Source organism: Coptis chinensis, chromosome 7 (assembly GCF_015680905.1).
Source record: "Coptis chinensis isolate HL-2020 chromosome 7, ASM1568090v1, whole genome shotgun sequence".
Lineage (NCBI taxonomy): Eukaryota > Viridiplantae > Streptophyta > Magnoliopsida > Ranunculales > Ranunculaceae > Coptis > Coptis chinensis.
Window position 1 is genome coordinate 83769155 of NC_141462.1, and position 11842 is coordinate 83780996.

Here is an 11842-nt window from a genome sequence, read left to right on the forward strand (position 1 = left end):
AAATCTACTATAAGAAATGTATATGCCACCATATCTGCACCCCTATAAATAACCATCATTGGGTACCATTATAGCTGTAAAATCTTGAATTCTTATTAAGGGTAAATTAGTAAAAGACACGTGAACCTTAGGGATGATTACATATCTGGCCAGTCGGATAAACGTTTAGCCTGACGTAACATAAATTAATTTAACATCGACTGAAAAACCAAGTTAGTTCAAGAAAACCACTTGAAAAATTCTAAGGTTTCATATCATTAGTTACCTAGAATATACGAAGATCAAAAAAGAAGATAAAATAATTCGATACATGGTAAATTCGTGTGTGCATAGCTAAATACTCGCATAGTCAATACGAGTCTGTCGCCTGTAAACCCGAAAACTTTAGAACTAAACAAGTCATTTGACGACAACTTAGTAATTACTGGATAACGTACGCTAACTTAGACTGTTACACGCAAGAGCATGGGAGCAAGCCTTGATTGATAATAGCTAACAATGTAAGGGTAGGATAGTCTTATTACAAAAACCTTAGCTAATACCCATAGAAATCGCACCAAACTTATTGCACCAAATTTCTTTTCTTCTCCATTTCGCCAACTTAGAACCCTAAGAGAGAGATTCGCCTAATTTCCATTGATCCAAACCTAAGGTTTTCACACCTAATCCTTAGAAACACTAGATTCAAGTGTGAAGATTCAAAATTTATTGAAATTGCATCGTATCACAGTGAAAGGTGAGTTTAATTTCGTCTCAAATAGATATTTAGACTCAATTTTGATGTATTTGGGTGTATTGATGAAAATAATTGAACTGGGTGTGTTGAATTTCGACAGTAGCTAGTTGGTGAAGATAGAGTGGAGTGAAATTGGTAGAGCAGAAAGCTAAGGAGCTATTCTTACTGACTTGGTAAGAATTATTATATATTCACTCTAATTTAGAGAAATTTATGTTAGTTTCACACTTTGTTTAAGATCAGGTTGATTAATGATTGATTGAGAAGGAACACACCCGTAATTATTACTAGATTTAATGTGAATTGAAGGGTGTGGAATTGGTTTGTAGTTGAAGTTGGGAAAAATCTTAATCGTTAGTGGAATTGATATGATTGGTGTTGGCATAATGTCCTACAGTGGCTGTAAATGGACTGTAGAGACCTGTCGGAAGAATAGGCTAGAAATGACATGTAACCGCTGTTAACTGTAGTTAGAGGAAAAGTTGCCTAAAACCAAATTCTCAGTGTCGAGATTTTTTCTCGGCTTACGTTAGATAAGAATTTCTCGTTAGTTTGATAAATTCTAATAGCCTACTTATGTATATGATGTTATAGGAGTTAAATAAGAGTGGATTCGGTTAAGTAGGGCTTGAGGAGAATGGAGCTGGCTAAGGTAAGAACTTACATACCAATATCTAGCATGCTTATTTTCATACATGATTTGATTGGTTTAAATTGGTAAAAGATAGTTGCTTATCAATCATGCATATATATATGATATTCATGTTTTGCATTCGTATTTTTCCTTGATAAAAATTAGATATATAGATAGCTTTTGGGTGAAAAATGAGTTTTGTGAAATCTGGATAGTGGGGATTGTTTTCTTTCGTTAAAAGAGCAAAAATGGTTTTGGGAAGGGCTCTCATCTCTTGTCTCAGTAAGGAGACAGAGAGATGGATTTTGTAATGTGGGTAAGGTTTACCCAAGTGTTTTGTAACTATGTGTGAGGTTCTGGATTGTTCCATGGATATAGTTTGTTGTTATTTTCTGATAAGCACCAAAAACTGTAATATTAAACCTCATTGAGACATATAAATTTGGTTAATTATGTGTTTAATAATCATAAAATAAGTATATTTTCGTACTTTTGCAGGTCTTCGCAGTAAACATGAAAATATTAGTTAAACCTACGTTAAAGCACGGGGAACGATGTATATATGAATTCTTCCAAATCAGCCATGTGAAACTAAACAAAGACGGATCAAAGTCGGGGACTCACACATGATAGAATCGAGTAAGAACGGGAATATGTAAAGGAAAGCGTAAATTTTTGGAGCTCATATCTCGTTAACCTGGACTTCGATTTCGGCAAGTAAGCTGCCTAGATGATCAGCATGACTAGCTCTACCTTAGGCTAGAAATTGTAGAAATCGACGTCCGGACCCACCAATGGACATAACACATGGACCCACCTTTCGGGCCCACAAGAAGAGATGAGTCATCAATCACAGAGCATGTCAAGACAAAAATTCCAAATTATTGGTGCAAAGTTGACACCTTGCATGTAATTAATAAAATTAGGTGTTAATAGTGAAAAAAAGCAAGGTGTCACTTTGTTTTAATGTGGTAGATAAAAGTGAATTAAATGTGTGTGTATGTTTTCACGTGGGATGAGGGGGAGAATTCTAAAAAGGAAGAAAAAAACAAAACAAGGGGGATGCACTTCATTTACTCCCTTGACTTCTTTTCTTTTATCATGCATTATTTGTTTTAGCTCCTTAGGAGGAGTAGAAGAAGTAGTTTTAGTTTTAGTTTTAGTTTTAGTTTTGAGTTTTTTATGAAAAAAAGTTTGTAATAGTTTTAATGGTAGAACTTTTTGTGTTCTTGTTCTAAATGTAATCTAAACTTCTTAATGCAAGTGAGTTATTTTATTATTCCTCTTCTTCTTCTTCTTTCTCATTTTACATATCTATTTGCTTCTTTCATTATATCCCTAGGATCATGAACTAAAACCTTCCCTTTGTGGGGGGTTAATGATGCTCATTTGACGGATGACCTTTGTGATGTGATTTTAGTAAGTTGTTTAGGAAGAATAACTAGACCTACATCCTATCCCAAAATGGTAGTTGGTGTAGAGTCTAGTTATGAATCAAGGTGATGATCTTAGAGATAAGTCATTGCTTTGGTTCTATATGCTAGCAATATGAGCTTAGAGATGAGTCATAGTGTTAGGGATCAAGTTAATCTTATTTAGGACTTGTCTATGAGTTCTAGGAAGGTTAAGATGCAAGAACCGAAAATCATACAATAGAGGTTATCTTCACATGAGGAGAACTAACTCTCCACACCTATCTAGAAGTAAATCTTTTATCTTTGTAGAAGTTTCATGTTTACGTAACTTAAAGTTTTTAGTTTTTGCATTAAAATAAACCAAGTAATTAGTATTAATTCATCCATAGTTTAAACTTACTCACTAGTTTCCTAAAAGAGCAAAAACAAGTTGTAAGTTGTCTTAGACTTAGGATGGTTCGAAATCCATACTCAAAGCTATACACACGAATATCGTGAGTAAGGAAAATTCTTTGTTTTCGCACTTTGCCCAATTAGAGAATCAAATCTCTAACACTAGCAAAAGGTGAACATCATTTTCTATGATTCGCCGTTTGGAAATCATAGGTTGTCATTTACTATGACTGGTCCGTTTGGGAGTCATAGGTTGAATTTAATCGATTGTTGGAAATCTAGGAACTCATACATAGTTTTAAAGGAAAACTAAATATGTATTTATAGTATTTGGAAATAACCGGTAATACAAGTATATATTACTATGCTTATCACGAGGGGATTTAGAAAAGAAATTGTGAATTCCTATAAAGAAGGAATTGTTGTCGCATTTCCGGAGACGACAGTTCATTCTAGGATTACAACTGTGGTGTACACCTTTCGAGGTGGTGGGCCATCTTTAAAGGGATGCATCACAGGATATAGTCCGGAATTCCTTTTCTACTTTTCTAGATAACCATGCTTGTACATGTCACGCTGTATGGTGCTTAGCTTGTGTGAGGTTACATGTTACCTCGATAAGGTTTAGACGTGAGGAGTGAGAGTTTAGTCCACTCCTGGACGTGTGTCAAGATCCTGAGCAGTCTGCAGTCATCAAACGGTTCACCACCGTAAGTTAGGTGACAACCCGTATGGGGGTCGTGGTCACAGGTCCCACCTGAGCCCTAAAAGCTTTGGGTTTTGTGTGTACGAACATAACAACGACATTTCAGCTCCCTGCCGGTAAAATCAGGAAAACAACGGTGCATGGTTCATATTGGGAAGTACTGAACCGAGATATGCCTGGGACTGGGGCTAAGTACCAGTCGTACCCTCACCATTCTAATAGGATGCAGCGGCCACAATAGTTGTATGATGATTGTGAAAACTCTATTTTGAATATTAAAGAAGCATGCCGAAATGATTTCCGCTAGTTAGTGATGTATTATATAGTCACGATATTTTGATATTATTATGGAAACCCTACATGTTTAAATGGTTTGCTATAAGTAGACTATTTATTGGTTATGTGCGTTTCTACTAGGCATAGTTGTTTTGCTCATCCTACATTAACACTTTCAGACGAACCAGTTGCGGAGGAGACTATCCCTACCACTAGTGATGATGGTTATGGGGATTTGGGTAGTTTTTCTTATGCTTGACGAGGGACAGAGTCAAGGTATTTTGTTGTATAGGGCGAATCTAGCTCATTTTGTTGTATAGAGAGAGTATAGTTCATTTTGGTTGTATAGAGAGAGCTCAGTTCATTTTGATGTAATACTCGATGTATTTGAGTAACAATTACACTTAAAAATTTTGTGGATATATATATATATATATATATATATATATATATATATATATATATATCATCACTGTTGTGTATAAAGTTGGTTTAATATAGGTATGGTTGTTGGAAGGATGTAGTATATGATTCCAGGTTATGACAGGTTTTAAGTATACGAAACGTTGATTAAACAAAGGAAACTCCGCCAAAATTTCAATAGAATTGTGATAATGACTGCCTCGAGATTCATCTCCACGTCCTCGTGATATGTGATGGGTCTCGGGGAGTGACAATAGCGCCACTCACTACTAGGCACGATGCCCAAAATTATGGCATGCTAGCACCGCCCAAAATTATGGCGTGCCTGCCCTACCCAAAATTATGGCGTGTCCATTCGCCCAAAAATTATGGCATGCCTGTCCTGCCAAAAAATATGGCACCATAAGCTAGATATAGCAGGTTCAGATTTAGAAAACATATTTGTCAAGATATGCTTCCATATTAAGACTTTACATAATTACAGAAGATTTTCTAACAATTAAGAAGGAAATGATATTTCTCATTATTATCCTATAAATACCCCATTTCATTTCAACAGAGAACAATACACATGGAGACTTGATTATGGAAAACACTCTGGATATGCAGGCAACCACCTGGTTCAGTCCCAACAATTCTACAACAATCTCCCTAACAAAATCATTAGTGTGTTCGGGTGAGCTCTTATCCAAACAAGAAATAAGGAAAAAGGTGAAATAAGATGGAATATTTGAGTATTTTATTGTAAGTTCAATTAAGGTGTGTGTTAGAAGCTTCAAGTTTGGAAAGAGAATGTTATTTGAAATGCGCACTCTTCTTCCATCTATTTGATTATTAGATTGTTCAAATCTGAAAATTAATGGTCATTATTCATTTTACCCACCCAATCTTACGTTAACACTTTGACATGCTCACATTGATGAAAGACATAGAACGACATGATCTTCTCTGTTATTCATCATGTTGGAATTGAATAAGTATATTTTGCATGTATACAAACAATCACATAGAAAAAGAGAAAATATTTGGAGGAGTATTCTAAGTAGGTGAACACATTTTCTTGAAAGAGAATTTTTTTTGTATTCATCAATTCATCGTAGAACACGTTCATGTGATAAATTTTTTCAAGTTGGAGTAATGTATTATTTGAGGATATGGAAATAATCAATCTGTTTTAGTGATTTGATAGATATTTTAGTGATTTGTACACATTAGTACGTAAGCCGAGCGGTGATGATTTACCGCTAAATCACTATAAATATAAGAAAACTATTATACAAGCTAGATCGAGCTTAAGATAATTTTCATTTGAAAGTTACAGATTAATATCCTAAACCACAAAGTGATAATTTTATTTGATTAAATATATAAAAATTGGAATACTAAAAGTGTTTGATTCTTAATAGTAAATTACGAAGATTCTATGTACGTGGTATGTCAGTCTATTAGAAAGTACTATATTTCATATTAAAGTGCCACGTAGGAGAGAAAATCCTCCATATGAAGTCTATGCTTTAAGGCACATAGATTGTTTGTTGATAGATAGTCCATCAGTCCATGTTTTCATGAATACCCGCCAACTTATTAGATTTAAAAACTTTACAAAACCAACAAAACTACACCTTTCCACTTTGGCCAACTTTAAACATTACGACAACACACACCAAAATGACCACCAATTATTCGAAAAAAATCCTCAACCAAACCATGCAGCCATTCACCGCTCCATGCTTTGTAGTCTACACCAAAACCAAGCCTTTGAAGCTTTACAAATCCTTAAAAACCAAATTACACTTGGCGGTGGGCCACCTGCCGTAGATGAAGTTAGCATTGCCATTGGTCTAAAAGCATGTCGTGGAGATACAAAACTTGGTTTGCAGATCCATGGGTGTGCAATTGTTTCTGGGTTAGATTTATATCTTACTGTTTTAAATGGTTTAATGAGTATGTACTGTAAAGCTGGAAAAAACGATGAAGCGATTGAGATTTTTGAGAATATAGAGTGTCCAGATAATGTTTCTTGGAATACTGTGATTTCGGGGTCTAGGGGATGTGAAGATGGAGTGGAGTTGGCTATACGAATGCATCGAATGGGATTTGAGTTTGATGATGTCACTTATACTTCGGTTCTTAAGTTTTGTTCAGATTCTGAAGAGCTTGTTTTGTTTGGGATTCAGCTTCATTGTCGGATAATAAAGTTTGGGTTTGAGTTTGAAACTTATGTTGGGAATGCACTAATAGCACTGTATTCGAGATGGGGACGGTTAGAAGAATCTGAAAGAGTGTTTGTTGAAATGCCTAATAGAGATTTGGTCTCTTGGAATTCAATGCTGTCGGGGTTGACACAAGACGGGCGGCATGCGTTAGAAGGAATAGGGGTGTTTATGGGAATGGTGAGAGAAGGATTAAAGCTTGATCATGTGTCGTTTTCTAGTGTTGTTGCTGCTTGTGGCCATGAGAGAAGCTTGGAGCTTGGGAGAGGAATACACTGCTCGATTTTAAAAACTGGGTACGAGACACATGTCTCTGTGTGTAATGTTCTCATTTCAATGTATTCAAAGTGCGAGGTTGTTGAGGATGCAAATAAGGTCTTTGAGAGCATGATTGAGCGTAATGTTGTATCATGGACAACTGCGATTTCCATGAACGAAGAAAATGCACTTTCGCTATTTATTGCTATGAGACTTGATGGTGTTTATCCAAATGAAGTCACGTTTGTTGGACTAATACATGCTTTATCTATCAAGAATTTGTTGAGGGAAGGCCAAATGATACACGGGTTTTGCACAAAAACTGGGTTTGTTTCCCAATTGGTTGTATCTAATAGTCTCATTACCATGTATACTAAGTTTGAGTCAATGGAAGAAGCCAAGAAGGTTTTTGACGAGGTAACAGTAAAAAACATCATTGCGTGGAATGCTTTGATATCTGGCTATGCCCAAAATAGATTATATCAAGAAGCCATAGAAACATACTTGTCAGCATTGCAGGAATCCCAACCAGACCAGTTCACATTTGGTAGTGTTTTGAATGCAATAGGAGGTGCTGAATCCATATCACTGTCTCATGGAAGACGATGTCATTCACGCATAATCAAGCTTGGGTTAAATACAGATCTGATTGTTTCAGTTGCCCTCCTTGACATGTATGCAAAACGTGGAAGCATTGACGAATCTGGGAGAGTATTTCAAGAGATACCTCAAAAGAGCCTAGTTACTTGGACTGCCATCATCTCTGCCTATGCAAGACATGGGGACTATGAAGCCGTGATGGGTTTGTTCGATAAGATGGAAAAAGAAAGAACCAAGCCAGATTCAATCACATTCCTTTCTGTACTTACAGCCTGCGGCAGAAGGGGAATGGTTGACATGGGTCTCAACATGTTTGACAAAATGGTAAAAGACTACGATATTGAACCATTCCCTGAGCATTACTCATGCATAGTAGATATGTTGGGGCGTGTAGGAAGACTGGAGGAGGCAGAGAAGTTTGTGGGGAAAATGTCTACAAGACCTGGATTGTCTGCATTACAGAGCTTGCTAGGGGCCTGTAAGATGCACGGAAATGTAGAGATAGGAAATAGGGTGGCTGAGGCACTGATGGACATGGAGCCAACGGAGTCAGGATCATACATATTACTGTCAAACATGTACGCTGAGAAGGGAGAGTGGGAGAAGGCCGCAAAGATAAGGAAAGGGATGAGAGAAAGGGGTGTGAAGAAAGAGGTTGGGTTCAGTTGGGTGGATGTAGGTGATACTGATGGTTCCATGTACATGCATGGTTTCTCCTCGGATGACAAATCTCATGCACAATCTGAGGAGATATATAGGATGGTAGAATTTTTAGGGTCAGTAATGGCATCTTTAAAGAGAGAACAGATGGAGCTGTTGTTAAATATTCCTTGATTGATTGAACGATAGTAACATGGGACCTGATGATTTTGAAAACATTGATGTGTTTCACTTGGGGCGAATCACCTATTGTACATTCTAGAAGCGTGGAACCTGGCTTCAAGAGGTAGATTGGGTACACTCACTTGCCTTTCTCTTTTTACCCCCCAAACCTGTTAGAGGGAACAGCAAGATTTTAAACTTAAGAGACTTCACTAAAGATTCCTATCATTAAGAGTGTTGCCGTACAGGTCCTTCCTCCGAATTGAGTTTTGAGATTGGATCATTTTGTAGAACTCCGATCACTGAAAATTTGATCGCAGAATTTTGATCAACTCTTAAGCAGAAAATTGAGTACCTTCCATTAGTTTTTCTGGGAATTATATTGTCTCTACACGACTAATCACTAAAGTCATGTTGAGACTAAGCAAGTATTTCTAATTATAGGGGAATCAAGATGAATAACTATTTCCCTTATTTGGTTGTTTATGTTGGTGAGAGAATAACCTTGTCATTCATATTATATGATTATTAATAAAATCATTAGAACTCTTTTAGAAATCATTTGTACCTAAGGAAACAAGATTTTGGTCGATTGCTGCCCACTTTTCATTGCACGGAAATGTGTTCCATTTCTTCAGCTGTAAGGTCCATTCTTGTAACTTCAATAAGGAAATGTTATATCGGTGTGGAGCTTGAAGGTCCCTATACTCTACCTCCTAAATCAGCTGAAGTAGCTGATTGACTTTGTAATGCTTGGGCCATCTAAGTGGATATGAATAGCAGAATTCATGGTCAGGGTGATGGAATGCCTCTTGGAAGGTTATACGTAATATTATTACTGGTTCAGTTATGAGAGAAGCGTAAAGATTTCTCTTTAGAGTATTTGCATCTGGATAGGGATAATCTGTTCAAGTGGTAGTGCTTCAACTTTCTATTTTGTTTTCTCTAGTGAGGGGTTACTTCATTCTAGTTTGTATTAGTGTACTGATCAAATGTATACATTATAAAAACGTAAGGGTCTCACTTGCCAGATTATGTTGTAATGTATGTAACATGCTTGTTTGTAGCTTTGGTTATATTAGTATTTTCAATAATAACAGATTGTTCCCAGTCTTTAGTTAGCATGCTGAATGCTGGGCCTTTAACTGGAATAGTAATCAACTTCTACTCTTCTGTTCTGCATAGATTTGTTTGTAACGTAATTGCATCCATTTATCACTTTTACAGGGAGATATTTCGTTCTTGGGCAGGGATCCTATTCTTACTGAGGAAATCATTGTGTATAATGCTGATGTAGGTGCATTCCATTACCCCAGTGACCATTTTCAGGTATGTAACCTCGTACTGCTTCTTTTGTTTTACGTATCTCTGAACATTTCGATTATTGTTATATATATACGTTTTCGATACATATAAGATTCTCAAAAACTCCCACTCTAAAGTACTACAGGCTCTTTCTTACTCCTCGTGCCATAGCCTTCGAGTCAGTGACTTTGCCTAGAAGCAAAGTTTTTTTTCTCCAAGAGTCTCGTCCATATGCTTGTCATTGTGTTGTTCTTAGTTTGTGCATCCATACTTTTGTATCTTATATCTCATGATTTTCTTGTAATATCTCAACCTAGTATTGGGGATTATTCACAAACATATTGTGAGAACAAAAAAAGTCAAAAGTTGCAGTTTTGTTCATGATATCTTTTTGCTGGACTCAATATTTGACACTGCAACTTGGTCTCCTACTAATATTGGTTGAATGGATTATTTGTATAACACTATCATATTTCACTGTAAACAGCCAAAGAGAAATGGGAGCTAACTATAACATCGTTGCATCTACGATGCTGACCCAATGGTTGATTGGTTGTGATGGTGTGCAGATTGAAATGGAAGTCGGGCTTCCCCAACACTGAAACTTGCCTCTATCTTTGAGAATGGAAGAAACGAGCAAGCAAAGATACTATCTGGTGAATGGAGATCTTAATTGCCTCATTGCTTGTTAACGTGTCTCAAATCTTTATCAAATATCAAGGTGAGTGAACTGCAGAATTTATATTTCAATTATCTTTATGATAAGCTGTTATATATATAAAATCCAAGTAACAAGAGCGGGATCCTGTGGAAGAGATGATGTTAGTTTATTAATTCATCCATTTGATGTAGCAGGAAGTGGTTTTACTTCATTTTATCTCAAAGTCACAAGTTACAGTTATTTGACTAATTATTTGTGCATAAAACGAGGCTGGCTTAGAAGAATTTGAGAACGAAGAACGTGAAAAGATAATCATGTGAAACCGTGTTGGCGAAATTGTTGCCTGTTTTTATGTCATCATTAAGCAGTCCTAAGCTTTCTGATTTGCTAGTGTTGAGTTGGCATACTTATACAAGATCTTCTAACCTAGAAACCTGTAGCGACAATCACATAGTTTTGTATTGTTTTTAGGATTAACTGGGCACATGTCCGTAACAAATTTGCGGCCTCGGAATCACCAGTTTGAACATGAAGGGACTATGGATTATCCTATCGTAGTGAATTGCAAGCCAAGTTGCTTCAAGCCTTCAACTGTGCCTCCCAAACATACCTTGGAGGCTGGAGTTCCTTGTTGGCAGGTAATGTCTTTCGCTAGAGAAGAGTTTCTAGTGGCAGTCGAACATGGTCTTAAACAGGAAATGAAAGAAGAGGAAGAAAAACAATTTGGAAATTGGGATGTCAAGCTGGGAAAAAAGGGTGATCTTCTCATGTTCATAAGGTAGTTTATCAGATTGATACCTATTAAAGATGGAAGATCTTCACCCCAACTGAGATTTAAGAGTAAAGTGTGACTACTCACTAACCGGGTGCTGGGATGCAATCCCAGCAACTGCATTCATAGCTTGCCACCTATCACATGGTACTGACCAAAACTAAGCTGTGATTAGTGCCGGCGGCTCTTGTTGAAATCTTAGTGACTGCTAGAGTAGAGTTCAGTAAAAAGGTATGGTATAGCAGCCAATGAAAAAAAATCTAATGTTGGTTAACAAATAAAGAAAGGTTATAGAAGAAAAAAAGGTCCTGGGTCTGGAATGATATTCATCTTGTTAATGATGAACAAGATGCATGGGTCTGGAATTCGTCTAGCTAAGGATTTTTATTGTCAAGAGCTATTACAAGAAGATTGAAGAGCTATGCAGGGAGGCAAAACAGATGGTGGTCGAGAGCTTACCTCATAATCTTGTATGGTCAGTTGCTATACTTCTAAGGTGAGTCTCTGTGTATGGACAGGTAAATTGCAAACTTTAGATCATCTATCACACAGGGGAATGGCGTTGCCAAATGGAAGGCAGATTGTGTGACGACGTGAATGAGTAAATCCATCATCTGTTTATTGATTG

At 36.7% G+C, this 11842-nt stretch overlaps 1 protein-coding gene across 3 annotated transcripts; it reads left to right on the forward strand.

The window, feature by feature from the left end:
• The first annotated feature begins 6075 nt into the window (after positions 1 to 6075).
• LOC147489449 (Pentatricopeptide repeat (PPR) superfamily protein) lies at positions 6076 to 11500 on the forward strand. Of its 3 annotated transcripts, XM_086570674.1 has the most exons (4): positions 6076 to 8600; positions 9704 to 9805; positions 10351 to 10502; positions 10914 to 11500. In XM_086570674.1, exon 1 carries the CDS (start codon positions 6149 to 6151, stop codon positions 8486 to 8488), a length of 2340 nt encoding a protein of 779 aa, XP_086426800.1. In that variant the 5' UTR covers positions 6076 to 6148; the 3' UTR covers positions 8489 to 8600; positions 9704 to 9805; positions 10351 to 10502; positions 10914 to 11500. The 3 variants fall into 3 exon arrangements, with proteins under 3 accessions (XP_086426800.1, XP_086426799.1, XP_086426798.1); XM_086570673.1 differs by having other exon boundaries at positions 6076 to 8609; positions 10351 to 11500; XM_086570672.1 differs by having other exon boundaries at positions 10351 to 11500.
• Positions 11501 to 11842: the final 342 nt, after the last annotated feature.

What these genes read in the sequence shown, in the direction of transcription:
- LOC147489449 (XM_086570673.1), top strand. Translation starts at nt 6,149, where the DNA reads ATGAATACCCGCCAACTTATTAGATTTAAAAACTTTACAAAACCAACA.